The sequence below is a fragment of the Heterocephalus glaber genome, unplaced genomic scaffold (genome assembly GCF_053883595.1).
Source record: "Heterocephalus glaber isolate CG9 unplaced genomic scaffold, H.glaber_assembly_v1.0 deba00000594, whole genome shotgun sequence".
Lineage (NCBI taxonomy): Eukaryota > Metazoa > Chordata > Mammalia > Rodentia > Bathyergidae > Heterocephalus > Heterocephalus glaber.
In genome coordinates this window covers 14,649,953-14,677,634 of record NW_028258151.1, presented here as the reverse complement: position 1 = coordinate 14,677,634, position 27,682 = coordinate 14,649,953, and the positions used below count along the sequence as shown (strand labels likewise).

General features: G+C 56.1%; 1 protein-coding gene across 16 annotated transcripts; it reads left to right on the top strand.

Moving 5' to 3' along the window:
• Positions 1-11: 11 nt before the first annotated feature.
• On the top strand, positions 12-27,657 carry Atg2a (autophagy related 2A). Of its 16 annotated transcripts, none has more exons than XR_002397403.2 (42): positions 12-130; positions 7,620-8,293; positions 10,912-11,074; positions 11,154-11,306; positions 11,422-11,560; positions 11,942-12,077; positions 12,155-12,253; positions 12,566-12,662; positions 12,741-12,905; positions 12,990-13,130; positions 13,824-14,061; positions 14,148-14,295; positions 14,378-14,470; positions 14,937-15,092; positions 15,205-15,451; positions 15,681-15,777; positions 15,889-16,048; positions 16,709-16,851; positions 16,929-17,068; positions 17,168-17,328; positions 17,744-17,894; positions 17,991-18,190; positions 18,280-18,360; positions 18,560-18,666; positions 18,759-18,851; positions 20,483-20,553; positions 20,793-20,902; positions 21,296-21,466; positions 21,602-21,728; positions 21,808-22,061; positions 22,464-22,672; positions 22,902-23,037; positions 24,168-24,336; positions 24,506-24,607; positions 24,696-24,777; positions 24,859-24,976; positions 25,053-25,125; positions 25,218-25,300; positions 25,549-25,670; positions 25,820-25,974; positions 26,783-26,935; positions 27,015-27,657. XR_002397403.2 is itself a non-coding variant. In XM_004852451.4 (42 exons), exons 2-42 carry the CDS (start codon positions 8,126-8,128, stop codon positions 27,249-27,251), a joined length of 5,769 nt encoding a protein of 1,922 aa, XP_004852508.2. In that variant the 5' UTR covers positions 12-130; positions 7,620-8,125; the 3' UTR covers positions 27,252-27,657. The 16 variants fall into 16 exon arrangements, 15 of the variants coding, with proteins under 15 accessions (XP_004852508.2, XP_087061398.1, XP_021120272.2 ...); XM_004852451.4 differs by having other exon boundaries at positions 11,458-11,560; positions 20,793-20,869; positions 21,296-21,460; positions 21,808-22,022; positions 24,168-24,371; XM_087205272.1 differs by having other exon boundaries at positions 11,458-11,560; positions 20,793-20,869; positions 21,808-22,022; positions 24,168-24,371.
• The last annotated feature ends 25 nt before the right edge of the window (positions 27,658-27,682 follow it).

Below are 27,682 nucleotides of genomic sequence, written 5' to 3'. Positions count from 1 at the left end.
TCTCCTCTTAAAGGCAGCGCCCGGAGCGGCGCTCACCCCGGAGCGCGGGCTCAGGGCACCGGCTGCGGGTCTCGAGGCTGGGGGAGCCAGGCGGGATGGCTCCAGCGGCAATCTGGGCTGCTGGACTCTGGTAGGGAGACTGCGGGGGGAGGGGGGGAGGACTCCGGAGTTCGCACTGGGGACGAGCGCAGATGCTGCGACACTGGTGGGAAAGAGGCACAGCGCTTATGCCACCCCAACGGATTTGGCGGGGATCACCTGTGCCCCAGGTCATCTCAGAAGGAAACCCGCTCATCCCAGAATGGCCCAACACTTCTAGAAACTCCTTGAAAACTGGGACGTCACTAGTTAATAGTCTGCGATGAGTCAGGGCCTGCTGGCAGGGCTGTGACTCATCCGAGGCTGCTGGGAAATGCAGTCCATTTTCAGGCCTGCAGTCCCCCTCCCTTCCCTTGCTGTGTGCGGTGACATCATGGTCTGTGGTTTAAAGGGGCAGCCGTGCAGGGGCAAAGCAGGAGAGCCGAAGATGCTCCCCTGGAGCTCCTACCCACCCTTGGCAACCCGGCTGCCCAGTTTGGACCTCCCAGGCCCTCTGACCTCACATGTGCTGAAGAGTGGACAGGGAGCTCAGGATCAGCATCTTGCTGATGGCTACCCAAGGAACAGCTGGGATTGGAGGAAATTGGCATTCTGGCCCAAAGTTCCTAGAACCTTGGATCCCAATACGCTTTATTCTCCTGAACTGCTGTGGAATCTCTGCCTTGAACTTTTTTCTGGATGCAGGACTCATCCATGCTGAGCAGCAGGAGAGAGTACTGAGGTCTGGGTGAGGCCCTTTTCAGAGTATGCCCCATCCAGCTTTGGGCCCTGGTGACCACTCAATGCAGCAGAGGAAACTTGCCCAAGAGATGCCCAACTGCTGGAGCAACAGAAACCAAAGGACTGCACTGAGGGCTGTAGGTTGGCCTGGGCGGGCTGGGGCTATATCGCTGGAGACCTGGCCACTGCTTCCCTCACTCAGAAACCTTCAGCAGCCTTACTATGGGGGCCTTATCTGCCAAATGGAGGCTCATGGGAACCCCAGGCTCAGGAGGTAAAAAGCCTTCCTGATAACCCTCGAACAACATGAAGAAGGACAGACCCACAGAGTCTCCTGCAGCCAGGCCAGGACCCTGAGGTCCAGGCAGGAATTTCTTACCCAAGGTCACACACCCTGTCATCAAAAGCAGGGACCAAGCAGGGCACTGTGACACATGCCTGTAAGCACTCAAGAAGGTTGAGGCAGGAGAATGTTCAAGCCCCACCTGGGCAAGTTAGAGACACCCAGTCTCAAAATAAAATAAATAAATGGGCCTGGGGACATAGCTCTATGGTAGAGCAATGCTGGGCTTGATCCCCACAGTGAAGAAAAAAAAAAAGCAGGGACCAAGCCTTCATCCCCCAGCTGGCTCCAGCTCCTACCACAGACGCTCTGACCATGGAGGACAGGTGCTTTGTACAGAGCAGGTGCTCAGGCTGAGGACTGGGGGACTTAAGGGTGGAGCAGAGGATAAGACTTCTGGAGCAAATAGCACTGGGTTTTTGTTTTGTTTTGTTTTTGCAGTGCTAAGGATCAAACCCAGGCGTGAGCACATGCTAGTAGGCAAGTGCTCTACTACAATGGGCTACACCTCCATCCCCAAAAGTGACAACTGAAGTGGGTCTCAAAATAGGCAAAATTGTCAACTGAGTTGGGAGAGGAGGGTTTCTGGGTTGAAATATTTTTCTTCTTTTTGGTTATTTTGAGACAGGGTCTCACTGTGTAGCCTAGACTAGACTCGAACTCAATGATCCTCCTGGCTCAGCCTCTTTTTTTCCCCTTTGAGACAGGGTCTCTGTTACCCTGGGCTGGTCTTGAACTTCTGGGCTCACTTGATTCTTCTGCCTCAGCCTCCCAAGTATCTGTGCCACCACACCCAGCTCTTCTTTTACTTGTTTGTTGGTGTTGTAGGGATTGAACCTAGGGCCTTTAGACCGAGCTACAACCCCAGCCTCCCCCACCCATTTTAAATTTTGAGACCAGATCTCACTAAGTTGCTAAACTGCTCATGTTGGGCTGGAACTTGTGATCCTCCTGCTTCAGTCTCCTAGGCATGCACTACCATGTCAGACTTTTAACATCTTTATTGAGGTATCATAGACATACTTTGCTTATTAGAGCACTTGTCTAGCACAGGAGAGACCCTGGATTCAATCTCTAGCACCACAAAAATGAAAAATATCCACACAGACCTACCTTAAAATTCACTCATTTTGGAGTTGTTTCATGAGTTTATCATTTCAATTTTGCAAGATCAAAAGATCTGGGGCCAGATGTGGTGGTGCATGCCTGTAATCCCAGCCCTCTGGAGGCTGAGGCAGGAGGATCGCTGTGAGTTTAAGGCCAGCCTGGGCTACATAGTGAGTCTGAGGCAAGCCTGAACAACACAGCAAGACCCTGTCTCAAAACAAATAAAGACAACAAAATATTTGGAAAAAAAAAAAGATCCGGGGATGGGTTCCATAACATTTTGAGCATACTTAAGTGCACCAAACCCAAACTGTACACTTAAAAATGGTATGACCCGGGTGTGGTGGCTCACATCTGTCATCCCAGCACTTGGGAGACTGAGGCAGAAAGATCCTCTTGAGTTTGAGGCCAGCCTGAACTACACAGCAAGACCTTGTCTCAAAAAAACAACAAAAAAAGGTATTAATGTGGTAAAATTTGTTCTGTGTAACATGATGCATTACAGTATATTTCTATCACTACATACATTGAAACATACTCAAAACAAAGATTGAAAAAAGTTCAATCCAATTTAGCTATACAATTCAACAGTTTTTTGTTTGTCAGTACTGGGGAGTGAACCCAGGGCCTTCTCACTAAGTTACATCTCTAGCCCTCTGTATTTATTATTTCAAGACAAGTCTCACTAAATCACTAAGTTGTCTGGGCTGGGCCCAAACTTGCCATCCTCCTGCCTCAGCTTCCCACAGTGCTGGGATTACAGGTGTGTCCCACCATGCCCAGCTCAATGTTCTTAAAATACTTATAAATGAACTTTCTATTTTGAGTGTGTCCAGATCTCACTGTACTCCTGATTGCCCTGAGCTACCTTCCTGGAGCTCTTTTGGCCTGAACACTTGTTCTGTTCCTTTGCCTCTTCGTGGGAACTTCCTCTTACTCCATTCTTGTCAACTAGCTGTCTTCTCCTGGAAAGCCCCTACCCTTCAGACAAGATATGGACCATTAGCCAGGCTTTGTGGTGCATACCTGTATTCCAGCAGTCTAGGAGGCTGAGGCAGGAGCATCCAAAATTCCAACCCAGGGCCGGGAATTTAGCTCAGTGGTTTGGCCACCTGCTGTGTAACTGCAAGGACCTGAGTTCAATCCCCGGTACCAAAAAAAAAAGAAAAAAGAAAAAGAAAAACAAAATTCCAACCCAGGCTGGGCATGGTGAGGGACAGCTGTACTCTCAGCCTTCAGGAGGAGGCTGAGGCAGGAGGATTGCTTCGAGTTTGAGATCGACCAGTTACATAGTGAGTTTAAGGACAGCCTGAACTACACAGTGAGACTCTGTCTCAAAAAAAAAAAAAAAAGATTTAGCTCAGTGGTTCCGCTGCCTGCCTCACAAGTGCAAGGTCCTGAGTTCGATCTCCGGTACCAAAAAAAAAAAAAAAAAGAAAGAAAGAAAGAAAGAAAGCAAAAGAGGGCCAGGGATTTAGCTCAGTGGTTCCAGCACCTGCCTCACAAGCGCAGAGTCCAGAGTTCAATCCCCTGTACCAAAAAAAAAGAAAAAAAGAAAGTTCCAGACCTGCCTGTGCAATTTAGTGATTTAGTAAAACCTTTTCTCAAAAAATTTTTTAAAAGGGAGGAAGGGGCTGGTGAAACCCAGGCCCTCCAAGGACTGAGGTGAGAGCCACAGCCCCCAGGCCACCTTCTGTGATCCCTTCCACAACCACCTGATCCAGCCAAGCAAACTCCCTGGAGGAGGGTGGGCCAAACCTGGGGGAAGGGAGAGTTCCAGCCACTCAAAAGTGCCTCCCTGCCCCCCAGAACCCACCTGGAGGCACTGCCGGCCCTTTCCTCCCTCTCTATGGGATTCAGGCGTCCAGGAGCAGCCCCCCAATGCAGTGTCCAGGGCTAGCGTACTTGTTAAGACTGCTGGGCCTGCTGGGCATGGTGGTGCACACCTGTAATCCTGAGGTAGGATAGAAGAAATAAAGCTAGGTAGAAAGGAGACAAGGAAATCAAAACTTTATAAAAATTATATTTTAAAGAAAACTACTTTATTTTTTTATCCCATTTCCCCCTTCAAGCCCCCTCCCCTCCCCATGTACAAAAGCTTTGTTGTTTTTTTTTTTCCGGTACCAGGGATCGAACTGAGGACCTTTCGAGGCAGGCACAGTGCCACTGAGCTAAATCCCCCGCCTGAAACTATACTTTATTTATTTATTTTTTGGTACCAGAGATCGAACTCGGAACCTTGTGATTGCGAGGCAGGCACCTGAATCACTGAGCTAAATCCCCAGCCCTCAAAACTGTACTTTAAACAGAACACAAATCTGGTTTATTTACTTTTTTTCCTTCTCCCGAAACAGCAGTGCTAGGCAACACCCTTTTACTTGCAAATGGGCCTCTTTCACTCTTGAAGGGACCATCCTTTTGGCATTTCCCACAGGAATAGCTCATTAAGGGTGGCCTTCCTCTCCCACCCACCTCCACCCTCTAAGACTAAGATTTATGATTATAGATTTTTTTTTTTTTTGGTACCAGGGATGGAACTCAGGACCTTGTGTAGCATGTGCGGTGCCACTGAGCTAAATCCCTGGCCCTACAGATTATTGAGTGCTACAGATTTCAAGCTCCCAAAACACATAAAATATCCCCAGTTAGGGCCAGTGATTTAGCTCAGTGGTTCCCAGTGGTTCCGCAGCCTGCCCTGCAAGCACACGGACCCGAGTTTGAGCCCCCGTACCAAAAAAAGATCCCCAGTTCGCAACTATATTGTGCCTCATTTCTTTGAGCACCTGCCCTCAGCTCTTGAATGTGTTCTATATCTACCTCTAAGAAATCATTCTCTTGCCTCTTTCGCTAATGAGTCCTGAAAATTATTTTACAGTGATGGGAGCCAGCGAACTTGCATAGTTATGTGAAAAGGGTGGGTTAAATTCCTTATTTCAGTCCCTGGGGGCCTCAGACCCAGCCCATGACAATCCTAGGTCTTGAAGGGTGAGGCAGGAGGATTGTTCTGAGTTCAAGGCCAGCCTGGGCTACTTAGTGAGACATGTCTTTAAAAAACTAATTTAAAAAAAATACTGGGCCTGAAGCTAGGCCTAGGACTGCATCCCAACACCATCCTCCCCTGCCAGGAAACTATGGTCATGGTCTCCCTCACTCTGCAGTACTTTGTATTCACTCATTAGGCTCCTGCTCCAAGGCCTGGGCCCAGTTGTGGGTGGCTGCCTCTGGAGTTGGTTTCCTGAGAAGCCTGAGGTGACTTATCTGGGGAAGATGGCAGAAGGACCTCTGCAGCCCTGACAGCCCTGCTGTGGCACACACTTTGCTGTGACTCAGGCTCAGGAATGGACCCAAGGGAACCCACCCTAAGGTGCAGATGTGGATGGCCCACTGTGTATGACAGCCAGCCATGGGTGTGGGTGCAGTCTGACCCTGATGCCCACTTCCCTCAAGGGAACAGGCTCAGGAGACAGCCACCTCAGAACACCCAGGCCAAGGTATAGGCAGTGACTCTGTGTCCCTAGCCTTTGTACATGGTGGACCCTGTTTCCACAGCAAGGGAATGATCACCCTCTCTGAGACTGCCCATTTTACCTGGACTGTAGGAGAGTACTCCCACTCCTCCTGCCTTTGGAAGGGGAAGTAGAGGCTGTGAAATCACCTGCTCCACAGGCACTTGGGTACACAGCCTCAGTTTCTTCCCATCAGATGGGAACACTAACAGTGCCTCCATTATGAGCTCACGGAGAAGACAGCACATGTTAAATAACAAACCCAGGATGGAGGACATCAAATAAGTGCAACTCATGGTGTCTTTTTTTCTCTTTTGTTTGGGGGGGGGGGCGGGGGGGGCTGTTAGTACTGAACCCAAGTGTATTCTACCATTGAGCTACAACTCCAGCTCTTTTTGTTTTATTATTGGGAGATAGGGTCTCACTAAGTTGCCCAGGCTGGTCCCAAACTTGCAGTTCTCCTGCTTCAGGATCCCAGGTCACTGGAGGCTATCATATCAGGCTGCCTCCCTGCATGGGCCTTCCCCCTGTTTCCTGAGTCCCCTCGGAGGCAGACCCTCCCAGGTACAGTAATGAGTGGTCCTGCCTACCCCTAAATTTATGGGGGAATAAAACTGAAGCTGGCAGAGTGGTGACTTGCCTGAGGCCACCCAGAACTCAGACTGGAATCCAGTTCCCTGCCTGCCCTGGGCCAGGGTGCTTGGTTACCCATCTCAAAGTGACTTTTGGCATTAGACTAAAACAGAGTCCAACTCCCCAGTAAAGCTAAAATAGAATCACGTTTACTCATAGATGTCCGCTAAGTCTCCCTTGATGTAAGAGGCTCTGTGGCCAACTGTGTAGAGCAGGGGTTGGCAAATTTTTTTCTATAAAGGGTGAGAAAATAGATATTTTAGGCTTACTGGGTCCTCCCTCAAGTACTCAACTCTGCCATTGTAGCAAGAAAACAGCCCTAAAGGGCCAGTATTTCGCTCAGTGGCATGGAGCTTGCCTTAAGTGCAAGGTCCTGAGTTTGATCTGTACTGGGGGGAAAATAACAGCCTTAGACAGCCTTTAACAAGTGAGCAAGGCTGTGTCTCATTGAAACTGTGTTTATGGACACTGAAATGTGAATTTCATGTGATTTTTCATATGTCATGAAATTTTTTTTTTCCAGTATTGGGGATTGAACTCAATACCTGCCTTGTGAGGCAGGCGTGGCACCACTGAGCTAAATCCCTGGCCCACTTTTTATCTTTTCAACTTTTGTTTTTCAGTACTGGGGACTGAACCCAATGCCTTTGCACTGAGCTACATGCTCGGCTCTTTATTTTTTATTTTGAGACAGAGTCTCACTAAGTCACTAAATTGCCCAGGCTGGACAGAAACTTGTGATGCTCCAGCCTCATCCTTCCAGAGTGCTGGGATTACAGGTGTGTCACCAAACTGGGTTTTTTTCAACCGTTTTAGGACTTTAAAATTTAGCTCACAAGCTGTACAAAAACAATGGATCCCTGCTCAAGGGAGGTGGAATCCATTCTTTATTGATTTTAGGATTAGAGCTATGAAAAGCTATTATTATTCCAGAGAGGGCCCCAAGGCTTGAGCAACTGCTCAGAGCAAGGAGGGTCAGTTAACCTCCCGCAGAGCATTCCGCGGTGAGGATAAAACAAGACCTTCCTGGTGATGGAGTCCGTAACCTTTATGAAGCTGTTTTCTGATCTGTAAAGTCCTGACAATGATCCCGACCTTAGAAAGTTAAGAGAGTTGAATGCAATAAAGGATGGTAAAACGTTTTATTAAAAAAAAAAAGTTTAAATAAATTAATAAATAAAATACAAATGTTTGTTCACTTGTTTCCACAGATGCAAGCTGCCAATCTCACACTCACTTGATTCCACTGGAAAGCCTTCTACGAAGTTTGATGGGACAATGTCCCTTTAAATCCTTCCCAACCACCTAAAGTAGTCGGAAGAGTCCGCACAGGCGCATTCCTCTGCGTGATCGGCACCACCCCGCCCCAACAGTCGGCCCCCCAGTCAGTGTGTTGGGGAGTAGGAGGTGGTTTTAAAGGTCCTCCCACACAGTACTTCTACGCAAGCGTACATCATGATTGAGAGCACTATATCACGCCGTGAGCCCAGTCACTTTTTCCGCTTCTAAAGGCTCCGCCCTCCACGACCAATCAGCGGGACGTACCCTTTCCTAAGGCCAATGGCAGCGAGGGTGGGGGCGTGTCCAGGTGTCCGGGGGCGCGGCCTGGCGCTGAGAGAAGCTGCTGGGAGAGCCCGGGGCTCTAGTGAACAGCGCAGCCGGACGGGATCACCGGCTGGCGGCCCGTGGAGGCGGCCCGGGCCCGGCGGTCCCCGAGATGTCACGATGGTGTCTGTGGTCGAACTATGCGAAAGAGCGGGTGTGTCGCTACTTGCTGCACCGCTACTTGGGTCACTTCTTCCAGGAGCACCTCAGCCTGGACCAGCTCAGCCTGGATCTCTACAAGGGCTGCGTTACCCTGCGGGACATCCACTTGGAGATCTGGGTGAGGAGCCAGGCCAGGCCTGGGAACGGGCCAGGGGTGGGATCGCAGCGACGCGGGGCTCAAGCGAGAGAGTCGGGCTGGGGGACCCGGCACCAGGCAGCCTCCGGGCGTCAGGGCACCCCGCTGGTTGCTTCAGCTCCTTCCCCAAGACGGTCTAGGGAGCGGATGTCACTTGTCTGGGAGTGCCAGCATAATGACATCGAGGTCGGGGGCGAGAGAAGGGCTGAGGGGGAGCTGGAGCACTGAGGGCCCTGGTGGAGTGGGGCCGGTGAGAGTCGGGGACCCGGCAGCCGGTAGCGAAGGTTGGTAGGGGTCCAGGGCTCTGGCGAAGGCACTTGTGGAAAATGTGCCCTGACCTCCTGACCCCACAATCCCGAGCCCGGTGGGTGGGGTTCGCCCCCGGATGTGGATGTCAACAACAGCGTCAGCACCCGTGTTGATCAACACCGCGTGTGACTGCAGCCGCCGCCACCGGCGCAATCTACTTCCTGGTTTGGGGAGAGTGGGGCAGACCAAGCGAGGTTTAGGGAGGGACTTGGGACCCTGCATCCCTCGCTAGGGGGGGTCCTCAAGAAAGACTGAAGGTCTCCCCTAGGGTAGGGAAGAATCGGAGGAGAGCTGAGGAAAGGTCTGAGTCGGAGGCCTGAGGCTGGGGCATAGGTGAGGGGCCCACCTCACAGTTCAGCTGACCTGGGGGATAACAGAGGAGCCACCAATTAGAGACCCTCTCGGTCCAGAGCAGCATGGTGGGCACAGATGCAGGACCTTCTCTGTTGCTGGCCTCAGGGATCTCTGCTCTGGGCAGGAAGAGCTGAATTAGGGACAAGCTAGGCCTTGGGAGCCTCCTGAGTCTATGAGGTTCAGTGTGGGAGGCCTTCCTGACTTGTGACCTCAGCCTCTTGGATGGCCTGAAAACTGGCCCAGACCTCCAGGAGCCCCGGAAAACAGGGCTTATAGGCTCCTAGCTGGGCTGCTTTACAGATTGGCCTCTGTCAGAATGCAGACACCTTATTGCTCACCTGCATCCCCCACCTGGAGGCCCCCAAAGAGTCTATGTACCTGGAGACTCAGGCAGGTTGGGAAAAGCCCTGAGTCCCAGCTTTAGTCCTCACAGTACTTAGAGCGACTAGATCAGTTTCATCCTTATGTGTGTGTTCCCCATCCCTGGATGAGGAATTTGGACTCAGACTCCATAGGCCTTCTGGCTCAGCCTATGTGGTTTTTGTTTTGTTTTTTAAAGACAGGGTCGCTGTGTAGTCCAGGCTGGCCTTGAATTCACTATGCATCCCCCAAGCTGGCCTCCAACTCTAGCGGTTCTCCTGCCTCAGCCTCCTCAGCGCTGAGATCACAGGCATGCTCCACCACACCTAGCTTCTGCCTATGCTTGTTTATTTGCATGTCCAGCAAGTGCTTTCTGAGGGTCACTGAAGAGCACTGGGGTCACTGAAGAAGGCAGGTGCACTGTTGTCTCGAGGAGCTCCCAGGCTGGCGGGGGTGCAGGCATTTTGGGGAGCTCAGTCTTGTGCCTCAGAACTACACCAGTGTCTAGGGCTCAAGGGTCCCACCTTCTGTTAAACTCAGTGCTTGCCTAGGGTGAACATGAGGTGCTCTGCCCTCTGCCAGGCCTTTGCGTGCTGTACCCATGCCTGGAACATGCCATCGTCTGTCCCCTCTGCCTGCTGCCTCCTCTTCACCCTCTATCTCTCCCCACCCTGAATTCCCAGGCTGGATTAGGTGCAGTTCCCCCTCCTCCGTTCCTACTCCTTTTTGAATTTCTTCCTGATATGCTCTGGATACAGCCTCCCTAAATTGAGGCTGAAGACATTTTATTTACCCATGTGGCCTGGACATGAACGCATAGAAGGTGCTCAGTAATTTTTTTAAGCTGTACTGGTGATTGAACCCAAGGTTTGTTTTTTTTTTTGAGACAGGGTCTCGCTATGCAGTTCAGGCTGTTCTTGAACTCACTATGTAGCCCAGGCTGGCCCCTAATCCTCCTGCCTCAGTCTCCCAAGTGCTGGGATTACAGGATTACACCACCACGCCCTGCTGATCCCAAGGCTTTTGCACTAACCTACGTCTTCCAGCCTTATTTATTGGTTTTTGGAGACAGAGTCTTGCTATGTGGTTAAGGTTGGAACTCACTAAGGCTCTGAACTCACTACATAGCCCAGGCTGGCCTTGAGCTTTGGCAATCAATCCTCCTGCCTCGGCCTCCCAAGTGGATCTGGACTGTGGGGGTTACAGGTTTGCACCAACACACCTGGTGAGATACGGTTTTTATAAATTGCTCAGGATAGATTTGAACTCATTACTTCCTAGCTCACCCTCCCAGAGTTCTGGGATTACAAGGCTTGCTTCACCACTCCCAGCAATGATTTTTGAGTTGAATGGAGAGGGAAACATTGAGCTGATTTAAAGGATTGAGCGACTTTGGATGTGGGATGGAGGGACAGGGTAGGGTGGGGAGCAGCATGAGCCCCAGCAGGGCCTGTGGACAGCATGTGAAGGGACGGGGAGAGCACTCTCCAAGACAGACAAGTGGCTAAAGCAAGACTGTGGCACCCAGCCAGATTTGGGGCTTCACTGAGCTAGCTTTGTTCCTTGTCTGCCCCTAGTCTGTGAACGAGATGCTGGAGTCAGTGGAGTCGCCGCTGGAGCTGGTGGAAGGCTTTGTGGGCTCCATCGAGGTGGCTGTGCCCTGGGCTAAGTTGCTCACCGAACATTGCACTATGCGTGTGTCGGGCCTCCAGCTCACCCTGCAGCCCCGCCAGTGCCCAGGTGAGGGTGGGCACGGCTGGGCAGGTACCCGGGAGGAGCTGCTTATGTCTGCTTGCCCTGAGACCCACTTCCTCCTCAGGGCCAGGGGCTGCTGACTCACAGACCTGGGCTTCATGTATGACCACAAGCCTGCAGCTGGCTCAGGAGTGTCTGGGTGATGGGCTGTCTGACCCCTCAGAGCCACCACAGCCCCTAGAGGGGCTGGAGATGTTCGCACAGACCATCGAGACTGGTGCGTAGCCCCTCCTGGCTCCCCTGTCCCCAGCCCTTTCATGGCCCAAAGAATAGAGGCTGCAGCTAGCAGCACAGCTGCCCTGCTGCCCACGTGAGAAACAGTCTCTCTCTAGCTGCTGTACCTGATCTTAGCCCGCACCACCCTGCAGTGCTGCGGACGATCAAGGTGACTTTGCTGGACACTGTCGTGAGGATAGAGCACTCGCCCAGAGACCGGGAGCATGGCATGGCCCTGGAGGTCCATGTGCAGAGGTAGGGGCAGGCTGGTTGGGGTGGGCTGGCGAGAGCTGCTGTATGACCCTGTCAACCCCACCTCTGCCTAGCCCAGGCTCCTGGGAAGTGGCAGGCCAGGGCAGGGTGGGCTATACTGGGAGACTGGACTGGTGAACAGGGCCAGGTGGTGCAGGCCCAGAGTGACTGGAGCCCCAAGGACCAGGTTAGACATGGAAGGTCAGAGGAGCAAGGGTCAGCCTGAGCCCCCAGCTGGATGTGGTGGTCCAGGATGGCCTGGGTATGATGAACAGCTCTGCAGGTCAGGCTCCCCAACCCCATGCCCCTAGAACAGAGCACTGTGTGGAGAGAGGACTCCAAGCCTGGGGTGGCCAGGACAAGGGCTGACCCTGTGCTTCCCAGACTGGAGTACTGTGATGAGGTGGTCCGGGACCCAAGCCAGGCACCCCAAGTGGATGTGCACCAGCCACCTGCCTTCTTGCACAAGCTGCTGCAGCTAGCAGGGGTCCGCCTGTACTTCGAGGAGCTCTCCCAACAGGTGGGCAGACTAACTCCCACACCCTTGATCCTCCTGCCTGCCTCCATCCCTCTGACCATCTTTTCAACTCCCCCCAGGCAGAACCACCAGAGCCCCCCTTGCAGATTGGCAGCTGTTCAGGGTACATGGAGCTGACGGTGAAGCTAAAGCAGAATGAGGCTTTCCCAGGCCCCAAGGTGGGTCCCCAGGCCCCTGGGGAGCAGAGAGAACATGTGCCCCATCTCAGCCCCATCCTCACCGATGCCAGTCACCCTCAGGCCAGGGGGGTGGGGTGGAATGTCAAGTGGGAGAAATTACTACTGTCTTGGCAATTAGAGAAACTGAGGCTCAGAGAAGTCAAGCTGTGGCCAGCCTCATACAGCTAGTTGGTGACAGAGTTTATTGTAACAGTGGGCATCCTTTCTTCCCCAAGGAGAGGGTAGGTGGGTGGCAGCTCCCAGAGGGGCTGAGTGGTAGGCACAGTTCCATGTCTGTCCCCTTGCACGCAGTTGGAGGTGGCAGGACAGCTGGGCTCCCTGCACCTGCTCCTGACCCCGAGGCAACTCCAGCAGCTTCTGGAACTTCTCAGTGCTGTCAGGCTTGCAGGTGAAGCTTCTGGGTGGTCCAGGGATAGGTGGCAGGGAAAGGCCAGCCAGGCTGGACTGAAAACACCCTCTCCTATAGAACCAGAAGGCCTGGCTGACAAGTTGAACAAGAGCCGCCCACTAGGTGCTGAAGACCTGTGGCTGATTGAGCAGGATCTGAACCAGCAGCTGCAGGCTGGCGCTGTGGCTGAACCCCTCAGCCCAGACCCCCTTACTAACCCCCTTCTCAATGTGGACAGCACTGGTTGGTATAGGGGCCATTGTGGGTTGGGGGACAGGAGTCTGGGGGTCCAGCCTCTCTGTCCTGACTCCCCTGCTTTGCCCTCAGACCTCTTCTTCTCCATGGCTGGCCTCACAAGCAGTGTGACCTCAACTGTCTTGGAGTTACCTCTCTCTGACGTAGACATAGGGTCCTCTGTGCACAGCAACATAGCCTCCTGCCAGCTCTCTGCCCCGACCTGTGCAGCAGGTGAGTTGGGGACCTTGAGTAGTGCTCTGGGGGGAGAAGGGCTAGAAGAGGCCTCTATCCAGTGGGCTGTCAAGTACACGCTAGAGACCCCCCAGTGATGTCTGGAAACCAGCTACCTGTGACTCGGTTTCCTGGGGATCTGACTTGGGAGGTAGTGGTGTGGTGCACAGGGCCTACCTACGTTGCCAAGCGCTCTTGGCCAAGTGCTTAAACATTCTAAGAGTCAGTCTCCTCTCCTATAAGAAGTAACACCAGCCTGCCTCGCAAGCGCAAGGTCCCAAGTTCCATCCCCAGTTCCAAAAAAAAGACCAGGCTCCAGGCTGTATGTTTTAGTCAGTGTTTGAGCTTTTTTTTTTTTTTTTTTGTACTGGGGATCGAACTCGGGACCTTGTGCTTGCAAGACAGGGGGCAGAACCACTGAGCTAAATCCCTGGCCTGTCAGTGTTTGAGCTTATTGTGGGTTAGGCCCTGGGCTGGGGGCTTTAATCACATCAACCAATCCTTTTAGCCCCATGAGAGAGTTATGTTGAGCCTGAGCAGAGGACCTGGCTAAGCACCATGATGGACAGATTTGGCCCCACAGTGCAGCTTGGCCAGGGTTTCTCCAGCCTCTAGGTCTGTGGCTGCCTGTCAGTCAACATGGGGTCCCCATGAGCTCCCAGGAGCCCCCTGGTGAAGCCTCTGTTCCCCCAGGAAAGGCGGCCCCTACTCCCTTTCTGGACAACATGCGCCCTGACTCGCTGCTGAAGATGACCTTGGGGGGCGTGACCTTGACCCTGCTCCAAACATGCACCCCATCTTCCGGACCACCTGACCTCTCCACCCACTTTTTTGCTGAGTTTGATGCCACCAAGGATGGGCCCTTCGGCTCCCGAGACTTCTACTACCTTCGGCCACGCTTCAAGAAGGCCTGTCCCTATAGCCATGTCCGGTACAAGTCACAAGCCCAAGGCGGGCCTGCAGCAAGACCTCTGGTGTCCCCAGACCCATCCTCTGATGGTGTCTTCTTCCCCACAGGCTGACAGGCGCAGCCGTGCAGCTGTCATGGGAACTGCAGACTGGCAGTCGGGGCCGACGAGTGACCAGCACAGATGTGCACTTTGGGCAGCTGGAGGTGCTGGAGTGCCTGTGGCCCCAGGGCAGTTCAGAGCCTGAGTACACAGAGGTGAGTGCAGAGGCAAGGCCTGCGGGCTTGGGTGGGAATAGAGGGCAGCCTGACTCTGTTCACCTCCCATATCCCATCCTAGATTCTGAGTTTTCCCAGTAGCCTGGGCTCCCAGGCCTCAGCTCAGCCCTGCGCCCACCTGCGCCACATACAGACTCTGCGCCGCATGCTCAAGGTAACCAGCTCCACTCCAGGCTGAGAGGCTGTTGGCTGCTTCCCATGGCTTGACACCCTGCTCCCCCCACCCCCAGCCTCTGTCAGTGTCTCCCCAACCCTGGCCTCCTCACCCTGTGCCCCAGCCAGCCTACACCCTGCTGTTCCAAGGGCCCTTGGACCTCCTCCTCTGGGCTGGGTGCCTGCCATTCTCTTAGTCTGGTGGCCTCTTCCCTGTTCTCAGTGGGGCAACCTGCTAGGCCTCTGCGGGTAGGAGGAGCAAATGATAGGTGGCTTTTGTTAACTAAACCAGCATGTCTGCTATATTGGGCAGGGCATCAAATGTCTACCCCAGTCCCCTCTTGGGTCCCCTGTCCAAGCTTTCCCCCCACTACCAGGAGGACTTGGGGTTTGTGTTGAGGAAGCCCTTTCCCATCCTGCCCCCTCCACCCCACAGTGCTATTCTAAACACCTTCACCCCCAAACAGAGCCGGTCCCGGCGTTCTGTTGCCTGCCATTGCCACTCAGACCTGGCCCTGGACCTGGCTGACTTCCAAGCAGATGTGGAGCTGGGGGCCCTGGACCGACTCGTTACCCTGCTGCACCTTGCCACTACACCCCCCCAGCCTCCAGCCAGCCTGCTGGTGAGATGTCCTGCTGGGGCCTGGCTCAGGTGGACAATGGAGCATGGTCCTCTGGCTCTTGACCATAGTGACAGAAGCCTTGGTGGCCCCTCTGACCCCAACCCTTCTGCAGACAGAGCCCCCGTTGGCCACTGAGCAGCAGACAGTGTTTCGGCTCTCAGCACCCCGGGCCACACTGAGGCTGCGCTTCCCCATTGCCGACCTGCGGCCTGAGCGAGACCCCTGGGCAGGAGACCAAGCTGTGCGGGCCGAGCAGCTGCGGCTAGAGCTGAGTGAGCCCCAGTTCCGGTCAGAGCTCAGCAGTGGGCCTGGTCCCCCAGCCCCTACCCGCCTAGAACTCACTTGCTCTGACTTGCATGGTAAGAGCATCTGGCAGATGGCACCAGGGCAGGGCCCAGGCCTCTGGGGAAGATGGGCTTGGGGGTCACATTTGGAGTAGGTCCAGGCACAGACCTTCACCAGCTCTGTGGGCACCAGCATTGACTAAACTGCCCTCCTGGGCAACAGGTGCGTGGGCTCTTGATCTGTGGGCTGCTGCATGCCATGAGTGTCTGTCTGATGACCCTCACCCCTCCACATCCCTTCCAGCAACCTATGAAGATGGAGAGAAGCCACCCATTCCCTGCCTGCGTGTCTCCAAAGCCCTGGACCCCAAGGGCACTGGGCGCAAGTACTTTCTGCCCCAGTAAGTGGGGACTGTTGAAGGGGTGGCTAAAGAGGAAGATTCTTTGGCTGAGGGGTTGGGAGGCAGGTTCCAGGGGCCCTGCAGGCCAGTGACAGGTCTGTGCCCTGGCAGGATAGTGGTGACCCTGAACCCCCAGTCTGGCAGTGCACAGTGGGAGGCTGCCCCCGAGAAGGCAGAGGACCTGGAGCTGTCCACTGAGAGCCCGTGCGAGCTGCAGGAGCCTGAGCCCTCGCCTTTCTCCTCCAAGAGGACCATGTATGAAACAGAAGAGGTGAAGCCCGACCCCACCCCTTCCCTGGACTGCTCCCCACCTCTGCCATGGGAGCCACCTGTGTGATGGGGCTGGGTGACAGGACCGCCTGGGGTGGGCATGATGTGACCCAATACACCAATACAGGCGTGAGGATTTGGGGCCAGTTAAGGGAGTCTGAAGGCCCCACCTCTGCTCAGGGGTGGGAAGGAAGCCCATTGGCAAGGGCAGCCCCCTGGTGGGGAGGATCAGGACCCCAGCCCAGCACAGCTGTTGACAGTAGTGTACACTTGGGCCTCAGGATCTTTTTCTGAAGTGGATGAGGGCTGAGTGAGAGCAACTGAAGGGCCTGGCCTGTGGGGCCAGAGTGCCTGGGGTAAAGTGTAGGCCCTGCCACTCTGGCTGTGTCACCTTGGGGAGTCGTGCCCCCCCACCAAGTGGGAGTCTCATAGGCCATTGGACGGATTAAAGGAGTTCATGCCCTTAGAGCATGGTTGCCATGCCACCCGCGCAGGGTGGGCACACACTCCCAGCAAGTAAGGAAGGGCTCCTATGAAAGAATGAATGAATAAATGAATGAATGATGGGTCAGGACTCAGACACAAGTCTCGCCAGAGTCAGCTGCAGACCCTGAGATATCTGAGACAACTTCCTGCTGAGCTTTTCCCCTTCTGTGTCTAGATGGTAATCCCTGGAGACCCCGAGGAGATGAGGACGTTCCAGCACCGGACCCTGGCACTGTCCCGCTGCAGCCTGGAAGTGACCCTGCCCAGTGCCCATGTCTTCCTGCCCAGTAAAGAGATCTATGAGAGCATCTACAATAGGTGCAGACCCAGGCCGGGTGGGGCTGGGCCAGGGGCCAAGATGTCCCTCCTCACCTTCCATCCACCCTCCCTGTCAGGATCAATAATGACCTGCTCATGTGGGAGCCTGCAGACCTTTTCCCCACTCCCGGTCCTACTACCCGCCCGTCTGGCTTCTCCAGCTCCTCAGGCCTCTGGCACGACAGCTTCAAGATGTGCAAGTCAGCCTTCAAGCTGGGTATGAGGGATGTTCTGTGGGGCCAGAGGGAGGGTGCAGGGCAGGGCTGACCAAGCCTCCCAGGCCCCTCTGCCACTGGCCACCTTGATCTCGCCCCAGACTCAGACTCAGATGACGAGGATATCCACTTCTTCTCAGTGGGGGCATCAGGTGCCCCCCAGGCTCCTGCCCCTGAGCCCCCGAGCCACCAATCCCAGAGCACCTTCTCTACACTGGTAACGGTGCTAAAGGGCAGAATCACAGCTCTCTGTGGGGCTAAGGTGAGAGCATCCCTGGACAGGTGAGCCCCAAGCCCTCTGGACAGGAGAGAGGATAAACATGGCACCTCCAGGGGGGAAGGGGGAAGAGGGAACCCCAAGTGGTTGGCAGCATGCACCTGTCACCTTGACCCACAGGTCCCAGCCCACCTATCCCACTGCACCCAGCAGCTGCTTACTGTCACCCTGCCTTGTGAAGCCCCATGCTGGGTGGCGTGAGAATGGGCCCAAATTGTATCCATGAGGCAGGCCAGGCAGAGATGATTCTCCTTTGGCAAGAGGCAGGTGCTGCCAGGGCCTGTGGAATCTGATGGGTGGTGGGCACTGCCCTGACCGCAGGGCTCTAGGAGATGCCTCATAGAGGGCATGGGACCTGCAGGGAGCAGCAGGTGCAGCCAGGTGTGTGTTCTGTGTGCAGGATGAGAGTGGGAAGCGGCTGGAGGGTGCACACGGTGAGATGGTGCTGGATGTGGAACATGGCACCCTCTTCAGTGTCTCCCAGTACCGTGGCCAGCTGGGCCTCGGCTACTTCTGCCTGGAAGCTGAGAAGGCGACACTCTACCACCGAGGTGTGTGGGCTGGGGCTGGCTGCTGCTGTGTCCCTATGGCTTGAGTGGAGTGGGCAGCCAGTGCCCTGGCAAGGGGCTCACAAGATCCCTCCCCAGCAACCGTGGATGACTACATGATGCCCAGTCACCTGCATCTGCCCAGCTTTGCCCCCCCGGCCCACCTGGCCCCAACCATCTACCCGTCAGAGGAGGGGATGATTGAGCGGGGAGCCTCAGGCCGCAAGGGCCACGGCCACGGTGCCCCAATGCTGACTACTGCAGTGCGGATCCACTTGGACCCCCACAAGAATGTTAAGGTATGGCTTCCCCAGCTTGCCGCCTCTCCGTGTGACTGGGTGGCTGCCTCCTCAGTGGATGTTCACCCTGACTGTCCTCCTACCCCAAGGAGTTCCTGGTGACACTACGGCTACACAAGGCCACGCTGCGCCACTACATGTCCCTGCCTGAACAGAGCTGGCACTCCCAGGTAAACAAAGGTGGCTTGGACCATGGACTTTTGGTTTGGGTGTGAAGGTCAGAGGGGCTGAAGGGGCCTGTGTGAGGAGCAAGGGCTGATCGGAGTGGCCAGCAAGGAACGTGATGGGCAGCACGTGGGGTGCTGGGCTGGGGGAGGAAGGGGCAAGACGATGCCTGTGCTCACTGTCCCCCCACCCCGGGCCCTGAAGCTCTTGGAGTTCTTGGATGTGCTGGATGACCCTGTGCTGGGCTACCTGCCCCCGACAGTCATCACCGTCCTGCACACACACCTGTTCTCCTGTGCTGTGGACTATAGGTACCAGGCTGTGTGGGCCAGTGAGGGGTGGGCCAGGGACAGGGCCTTGGGTGTAAGGAGCTCACACCAGCCCATGTGTGACTCCCCCCCAGACCCCTCTACCTCCCAGTGCGTGTCCTCATTACTGCCGAGACCTTCACGCTCTCCAGCAACATTGTCATGGACACGTCAACCTTCTTGCTCAGGTATGTGGGCTGCTGCTGCCTGCCTACTGCATATCCCAGGCTCTCTGGGGTCTCTCCCTCAGAAATGTACGTTGTTTCCACTTGCTTTGAGGAGACCAGGACACCTCAAATCAACCTTCAAAGCATCTGTGAGCTGTGACCTGGTAATCTCACTTCTTGAGGTTGCCCTGAGGACGTCAGGAAAAGAGTAGACTGTCTCTAGTACAATTAGCACAGTGCAAACTAGGACAGGTGTAGAGGTTAGTGGTAGAGCATGTTTCAGCCTGTGTGAGGCCCTGGGTTCAATCCTCAGCACCCCAAAAAATTAAAGTCCAAACTTAGCAACAGTCTAAATGCCCCCAAATCACCCCGAGTAATAGTCATGCCGGCACTGCTGGGTGGGACATGGAGTTGAGGAATAACATGGAGGGGGGCATAAAAACAATTAAGATGTGTCAAGTACATAGGAATGTAGTCATTATGTACTGCAAACATGCACTCATAAATATAAGTAGTTAGGGGCCAGGGATTTAACTCAGTGGTTCTGCTGCCTGCCTTGCAATCACAAGGTCTTGAGTTTGATCCCCGGTACCAAACAAAAACAACAAAAAAAATATAAGTAGTTAGCTGCCTGAGATTAAAAAAAACAACATTGAGGGCTGGGGATTTAGCTCAGTGGTGCCGCCGCCTGCCCCGCAAATGCAAGAAAACAAAAAGAACAGCATTGAAAAATATTTTTAAATGCATTAAAAGATATGGTTATGGGCCAGGGATTTAGCTCAGCGGTTTCCGTTGCCTGCCTTGCAAGTGCAAGGACCCGAGTTCTATCCCCGGTACCAAAAAAAAAAAAAAAAGATATGGTTATGAGGGAGTGTGTGTGTATACACACATGCATGTGCTCACATAGAAAAGACTAGAAAGAATGACTGGCATGGTGGCACACTTCTGTAATCCCAGAATTTGAGAGGCTGAGGCTGGAGGATTGAAAGTTCAAGGTCAGCCTGGACTACATAGCGATGTCCTGTCTCCAAAAGAAAAAAACTAGAAAGAGGCATGTGTGATTTTCTCAGAATTTGAGATTTGAGATTATGAGTGACTTTAATGTTTTATTGTTATTGTAGTACTAATCCAGGCAGAGTGGTACATGCCTGTAGTCTCAGCACCACCGTGGAAGGCTGAGGCAGGAGGATTGTAAGTTCAAGCCCAGCCTGGCCAGCTTAGTGACTTAGTAAGACCCTGTCTCAAAATAAAAATTGTTTAAAAACTGGGAATGTAGCTCAGTGCCAAGGGCCTGAGTTCAGTCTCCCTTACTACAAAACAAAACTAGACAAATGGGTTTAAAAGAACAGTAAGTAAATGCTGCTCTAGGGAAACCTCCTCCCACAAGTTTGTGAGACCTAATAGCTGGTGGAGCCCAAAGTGTTTAGAGAACCAAGAGCCTCGCCGTGTAATTGAGCAAGTACCTGTTGCCTGGGTCTGCTACTTTGCCCACAGTACAGGCAAGACCACCAAGCCAAGAGGTCTCCCCCTAGTAGGGCTTCTGTGGGCTTGGGTCCCCCTGCTTTTCCAGGTGCTCCCTTGCCCAGCCTGGCTGCCGTGGAGCTGCCACCTGCAGTGGCTCCCGGGCCCTTCTCAGCCCTGTTCCCCACCAGGTTCATCCTCGATGACTCCGCTTTGTACCTGTCCGACAAGTGTGAGGTGGAGACCTTGGATCTGCAGCGAGGTGGGCAGGGCCTGGACTGGGCTTCCAGTGCTCCAGTGGGGCACAGCCCTGCCACAGCTACCCAGAGAACGTGGCCTCATGTCCTCCCCAACTACTGGCCCGGGTCTCAGTTCCCCCCACATACACACATCCCGACCCATACCTGGACACCCCCAACCTCTCCCTGGGTGGTGGACACAGGCCGGGCAGGGGCTGGGCATAAGGCGGCAATGGGAGCCTTCTTCTGCCTTCTGCCTCAGATTATGTCTGTGTCCTGGACGTTGATCTCCTGGAGCTGGTGATCAAAACCTGGAAGGGGAGCACAGAGGGCAAACTGGTGCGTGTGGCCGGCACTGGGCCAGGGAGCCTGGTATGGAGGGGTATCTGGGTGCTGGTCTTTCCCCTGCTGGGTGGCATGAGTGCCCTGTCTGCTTATTGGATTAGAGTTTCCACCTTACCACCAGAGGGCAGCTGCAGGCAGGGCAGAGCAGGGCCTCAGGAGTGTGCCGGCATCTGGGCCTACAGTTTCCCCATTCTATAAATGAGGCAACAGGCCCCACCTCAGTGGCCAAAGGAGACTCCATGGGTGCCCAGGGTGGGTCCCTCAGTCAAGCCCTTTTCACTCTGGGCTCAGTTTGCACATCTGTGTAGTGCGGATACCGGGCAGGCACATCCCGCAAAGGCAGACCTGGTCCGCCTGTCCTCCCGAGTGGTGGCCAAGGGACGGTGGGCCTGCACTGACCCCATCCCCACTCCACTGCAGAGCCAGCCGCTGTTTGAGCTTCGCTGCTCCAACAACGTGGTGCATGTGCACAGCTGTGCCGACGCCTGTGCCCTACTGGCCAACCTGCTCCAGTACGTAACGAGTGCAGGCGACCTGCACCCCCCGCCCCGGCCCCCCAGCCCCACGGAGATCGCCGGCCAGAAGGTACAGGTGAGGCCTGGCTGTACAGGCTACCAGAGCTCTGCCAGGCCCCTCCCCTGCACAGCCCTCAGGGCCTGTGGTTGGGGGAGCCTTGGGGCCAGCGTCCCCAGGGCATGAACTTATCACTCTTCTGCCCTTGCCCAGCTCTCTGAGAGCCCTGCCTCCTTGCCTTCCTGCCCCCCGGCGGAGACAGCCCTCATCAACCAGCGGGATCTGACCGACGCACTCCTGGACACAGAGCGCAGCCTGCGGGAGCTGACGCAGTCTTCAGGTGGGGTGGGAGCACTTTGGGGACAGCTGACACAGGCTCCCAAAGAGCGTCTCCCCAAACTGGGCTCTCTCTCCCATAGGCGCCCCACTCCCTCAGGCCTCGCCCGTCTCTGTCTACCTGTTCCCCGGTGAAAGGAGTGGAGCCCAGCCCCCTTCTCCCCCTCCTGGGGGCCCTGCTGACAGCTTAGGGTCCTGCTCCGAGGCCACTGACGGTGACAAGGAAGAGGAGGGGGACGGAGACACTCTGGACAGTGATGAGTTCTGCATCCTGGACGCTCCTGGCCTGGGCATCCCGGTGCGTGGCGCAGGGGCTGGCTCAGTTCCTGCCTTCCAGGTGCGGGCTGGGGTAGGGAGCCAGGATGCTCCCGTGGTTGCTCAGCCCTTCTAGGGCTCCCACTCCAAGAGAAGCAAGGTGGGGCAGCCTCAGCACTGGACTTTGGAGGAGTTGGGGGGGTTTCCAGAGGAAGAGGCTGGCATCTTGAACAGAAACCCTGGGATAGCTAAAGGGATAGAGGAAGGGAGAGGGGTCCCAGGGAGCCAGGGCTGGCAGGAGCAGGGGGCTTTGACCACTGACACAGCTTCTAGGGATGGTAGCATAAGAGGGCCATCTTCTGTCAAACACCACATGGAGAGGAAGAGGTAAGAATGGGAGAAGCAGGAGCTAGGACTGGGAGCTGGGCTGAGACCTCCTCCGTGCCACACATCTTTACATCTTTACATGGCCTCCTGCTGGCAGCCCCGAGACGGAGAGCCTGTGGTGACCCAGCTGCACCCAGGCCCCATCATCGTGCAGGACGGATACTTCTCCCGGCCGCTGGGCAGCACAGACCTACTGCGGGCGCCTGCCCACTTCCCAGTACCCAGCAGTCGCGTGGTGCTACGTGAGGTCTCCCTGGTCTGGCACCTCTATGGAGGCCGAGACTTTGGCCCCCACCCAGGCCACAGGTGAGGTGGAAAGGGGGCTACAGGCAGCAGCTGGTGGAGGCTGGGGCCTGGGCAGCCTGTGACCTTAAGCATCACGCACCCCTTGCTGGCTTCAGTTTTCCTTCCTTGCCCTACCTGCCTCCTAGGACTGATGCTAGAAAAGGTCCTTAGCCCTAGACCAAAAGGCCTGCTGAGGTGGGGGCAGTACAGGGGGTTCGTCTGACCATTTTGTCCCCATCCCTCTTCCTAGAGCAAGAGTTGGCCTCACAGGTCCTAAGGGCTCCCCTTCCCGCTGCTCTGGCTCCAACCGGCCCCAGAACTCATGGCGAACACAGGGTGGCAGTGGGCGGCAGCACCAAGTCCTCATGGAGATCCACCTCAGCAAGGTGAGGGCCTGTGTGGTCATGGGAGCCATATATTGCCCTGGCAACATCCACAACAGAGGGGAGAGCTGGGCAGAACCCAATACAGTGGCCCTTGAGTGGCCAGTGGTGGGAAGCAGTCAGGAGGCCGCAAGGCAGTTTGGATCTTGGTAGAGTGAGGTGGGAGCCCCTGGGGGCTGGAGAGCTTGTGTCAGCGCAAGACAGTGGACAGTGAGAAGGGGCAGGTGCTGGAGGCACTGGACAGAAGGGAGATCCACAAGTTTGGTTCTACCGTGAGTGAGATGGAGGCCTGCAATGGGCTTTGGCCTAAGAAAGTTGCACAGGGCCCTGGGATTTAGCTCAGTGGTTCCACCGCCTGCCTCACAAACCCAAGGAGACCCAAGTTCAATCCCCGGTACCACAAAAAAAAAAAAAAAAAAATGCTATAGCTAGGGATTTAGCTCAGTGGTTCTGGCGCCTGCCTTGCAAGCTCAAGGTTCCGAGTTTGATCTCCAGTACCAGAAAGTTGTACAGGGGAGGTCCCACTTTCTGAGCATGCTGCAGGCCAGTGCTGGGCTCCCTAAGGAACTCCTAGAGCCAAGCGACAGTACACAGGGCTGTTGGGAGCAGCAGGAGCCACTCTGAGCAGGGGCTGGGGCCTGAGACCTGGCAGGAGCCAACACCTGCCCAGGAGGAGAGGGAAGGATCGCTGCAGAGGGGCGCAGGGCAAAGGCCTGAGGATGAGAGAGCCATGCTGAGCAAGGCCAGGGGCTGGGCCGCAGGGAGAGTCGGCCTGCAGGGGACCCCTCAGTGCGTGGAGAATGTATTGAAACAGGGAGAAGTACTATAGCCCAAGATGGTGGCATGGGGGCAGCCTTGATGAGGGCAGGCTGGAGCTTCTGATGACAGGACGGGTTGGGGCCACTTTGGCAAGGCAAAGACTGGGAATGGGGGCTGACAGATGTGGGGAAGCAGGTCCAGTCTGGCACGATCAAGCGGTTTGATGGTGGGACAGCCACATGGAGAGGTCTAGGCAGCAGCCAGGTGTGGGGCTGAGGTGGGGATGGGATGAGGAGAGTTGGACCTTCCCTCCCTCCCTCCATCCCCATGTCCCTGTGGCCACCTCAGGCCTCAGTCTGGTCCTCCCTCCACAGGTGAGCTTCCAGCACGAGGTATACCCAGAGGAGCCAGCTGCTGACTCCACTCCAGGCCAGGAGGTGGAGGAGCGGCCACTGTCTCGCCAGGTGCTCATTGTGCAGGAGCTGGAGATCCGCGACCGGCTTGCCTCCTCCCAGATCAACAAGTTTCTGCACTTGCACACGAGTGAGCGGCTGCCGCGGCGCACCCACTCCAACATGGTGCGCGAGTGGGCCAGGGTTCCACACATGCGCGTGGGTGTGGTCATCACTGGGGCAGGCTAGGAGGGAACAGCATGGGCAGAGGTAGCCTGAGCAGGCGGGATCGTCACCCACACCCGGCCCTCTGCCCTCAGCTCACCATCAAAGCTCTGCACGTAGCCCCCATCAGCAACCTGGGCGGCCCCGAGTGCTGTCTTCGCGTCTCGCTGATGCCTTTGCGGCTCAATGTGGACCAGGCAAGTGGGCTGGGAGGTACAGAGCTGGTTGTGACACACACGCAGTCCCTAGGCCTCCTGACCCTGTTCCTTGGATTCTTCCCTGCAGGATGCCCTCTTTTTCCTCAAGGACTTCTTCAGCAGCCTGGTTGCTGGCATCAACCCAGTAGTCCCAGGGGAAACCTCTGAGGGTGAGAGGCTGGGCCAGGGAGGGGAAATCAGGCATCCAGGCAGCCCTGGCCCTGTCCCCAATCTGACAACTCTTTCCCTAGTTCACCCTGAGACCTGGGGCCCCCAGGAAGCACAGCCCAAGGGCCCAGAGATGAGTGACTTGAAGGAGGGCCCCAGTGGTGGACACAGCCCTGCTGAGCCCCAGCCCATCTACTTCAGGTAGGGCTGGGGGTTGGGGACTGAGGCCAGGGTGCAGGTGACCAGGTCCCTGACCAAAAGTCCCCTGCCCCACCAGGGAGTTCCGCTTCACGTCCGAGGTGCCCATCTGTCTGGATTACCACGGCAAGCACATCTCCATGGACCAGGTGGTAAGCTTCGGGGCCACCCTCTCTGAGGACAGGGCTTGCCCTGGTCTCCAGTGCCTGTGTCCCATCACGAAGCCAAACCCTTCCCTCCCCAGGGCACCTTCGCAGGCCTCCTCATCGGCCTAGCCCAGCTCAACTGCTCCGAGTTGAAGCTAAAGCGGCTCTGTTGCCGACATGGGTGAGTCCCTCATGCCCTGCCTCTGCACAGCCCTGACCTTCACTGGTTGTGTGACCCAAGTCATCAGCCCCTTCAGGGCCTCAGTTTCCCCTCTGTAAAATCGGCACAGTCACTTCTCTGCAGCCAGCCAGGTGGGACTGTGGGGAGTATTGGGTGCCCTAGCACTTGGCACACAGGTACTCTGCTCCTGGTCCCTGCCTCTCCATGTGCAGCCCTCCCCCACCTCCCTTCTCATTCCACTCTCCCAGGCTCCTAGGTGTGGACAAAGTGCTGGGCTATGCTCTCAATGAGTGGCTGCAGGACATTCGCAAGAACCAGCTGTCTGGCCTGCTGGGGGGCATCGGGCCCATGCACTCTGTCATCCAGCTCTGTGAGTGTTTCAGTTTGAAGTCTCTTGAAACTGCCATTCCACTTGGGCCACCTAGAAACTGCCACTGGGAAAGGAGCAGGCAGATGGGCCAGGCAGGGTGGATGGGGGCAGGGCAGCTTCTGGCATCTCTGACAGCCCTGTCCCTCCAGTCCAAGGGTTTCGGGACCTGCTGTGGCTGCCCATCGAGCAGTACAGGAAGGACGGGCGCCTCATGCGGGGGCTGCAGCGTGGGGCCGCGTCCTTCGGCTCATCCACGGCCTCTGCTGCCCTGGAACTGAGCAACAGGCTGGTGCAGGCTATCCAGGTAAGTGGGGGCATAGGGCAGGGAGGGGGTGGATCTGTCTGTCCTCCAAGCTCTGTTGAGACCAGGTAGGCTGGTGGTAGCAGCCTCATTTTGTAGAGAAACTATCAAGGAGAGGAAAGGCCCAGGGGCCTTGTCCAGGGCCCCTTGGCTCTGAGGCTCACCACTCATGGCTGTATGAGCCAGAGGCAGGAGGGGCTGAGGGGTGATGTTTTCAAAGAAACAGAGGCCCAGAGAGCTTGATTCATTGAGGCCACACCCAGAGGGTCCCATCCCTGCCAGAGCTTTTTGGGTGGGAGACTCCTTGAGCAGCTGTGGTGGAGTGAGGGCCTCTGGGCTGGAGAGGCTGGTGGGGCAGCTGCAAGCTCAGGTTGGGGAGGAAGGTCTGGCCCAGGAGGCTGGAGAGATAGGCACTGTGGCCCCCTGTCAGGGGAGAGAGGCAGGGTGGGGAGCAAGAACGGGGGCGCCACTGGGGGAAGCAAGGTGGGGCTGAGCAGTGGCTCCCAAGTGGACGGGTGTCCCCTCTGGGGCCACCCCCAGAGCCCGCTGCACAGTGGTCCCAGGGAAGCAGCATTGGTGGCAGCCACGAGGAGCCTGCTGTGGCGTGGGGGTCAGCGGAAGGAAGGGCTGGAGATTGAGACGAGAGGAAAGTCCCCTTGGGCTGTGCCCTGCCTGGGTGATGGGAGCCGGGAAGGTAGAGGGAAATGGGGGACAAGGCCAAGGGATGCCAAGGTCCCTGCTGCCTGGTGGGGCCTGGGGGCCAGATGCGTGTGCCTGGTCATCTCCTCATGCAGCTGTCCATGTTCTTCAGGCTACTGCTGAGACGGTTTATGACATCCTGTCCCCAGTGGCACCTGTGTCCCGCTCGCTGCAGGACAAGCGCTCTGCACGGAGGCTGCGCAAGGGCCAGCAGCCTGCTGACCTCCGAGAGGGCGTGGCCAAAGCCTACGATGCAGTGCGGGAGGTGAGGGGCCCCCAGCCCTGCTCTTGTCCTCCCCCTGCACCCCCACTCAGGCCCCAGCACTGACCTCTGACCTCCGCAGGGCATCCTGGACACAGCTCAGACCATCTGTGATGTGGCGTCGCGTGGTCATGAACAGAAGGGGCTGACGGGTGCTGTGGGGGGTGTGATCCGCCAGCTGCCCCCGACCGTGGTGAAGCCGCTCATTGTGGCCACTGAGGCCACATCCAATCTGCTTGGGGGGATGCGCAACCAGATCCTGCCTGATGCCCACAAGGACCATGCCCTCAAGTGGCGCTCGGAGGAGGCCCAGGACTGACAAGGGCTCCAGGACCCAGGGCCACCCTGCTGGCCCACCCCAGGGGTGCCACCCGCTCTCAGCCTCCTGAGAGCAGCAACCCACAGGGGCCGGATGAAGGCCCCTCTGGGGACGGCCACTGTGAAGGACGCCTGCCCATTGCTAATCGGTTGGGAGAGTGGGGCCTCGGCCCTGTCCGCACTTTTCTTCCAGGGAGGACACTGCCCTCCCCTCCACCTAGGCCTCACTGCTGCCTTGACCCAGGACGGAGGCTTTCGGACCCTCAGACCCGACCCCACTGAGCCAAGTGTCTGTGTCTCGTGGGGAGGTGGGGACAGACGCCGTGAGGAGCGGTGTGTTATTTTTAAACAACTTGAGTGTGTGGGTCAGTGTCTGCATGAAGTGGAATAAACTGACCACCACCGGCCCCTTGCACGGGTCCTGTGTGCCTA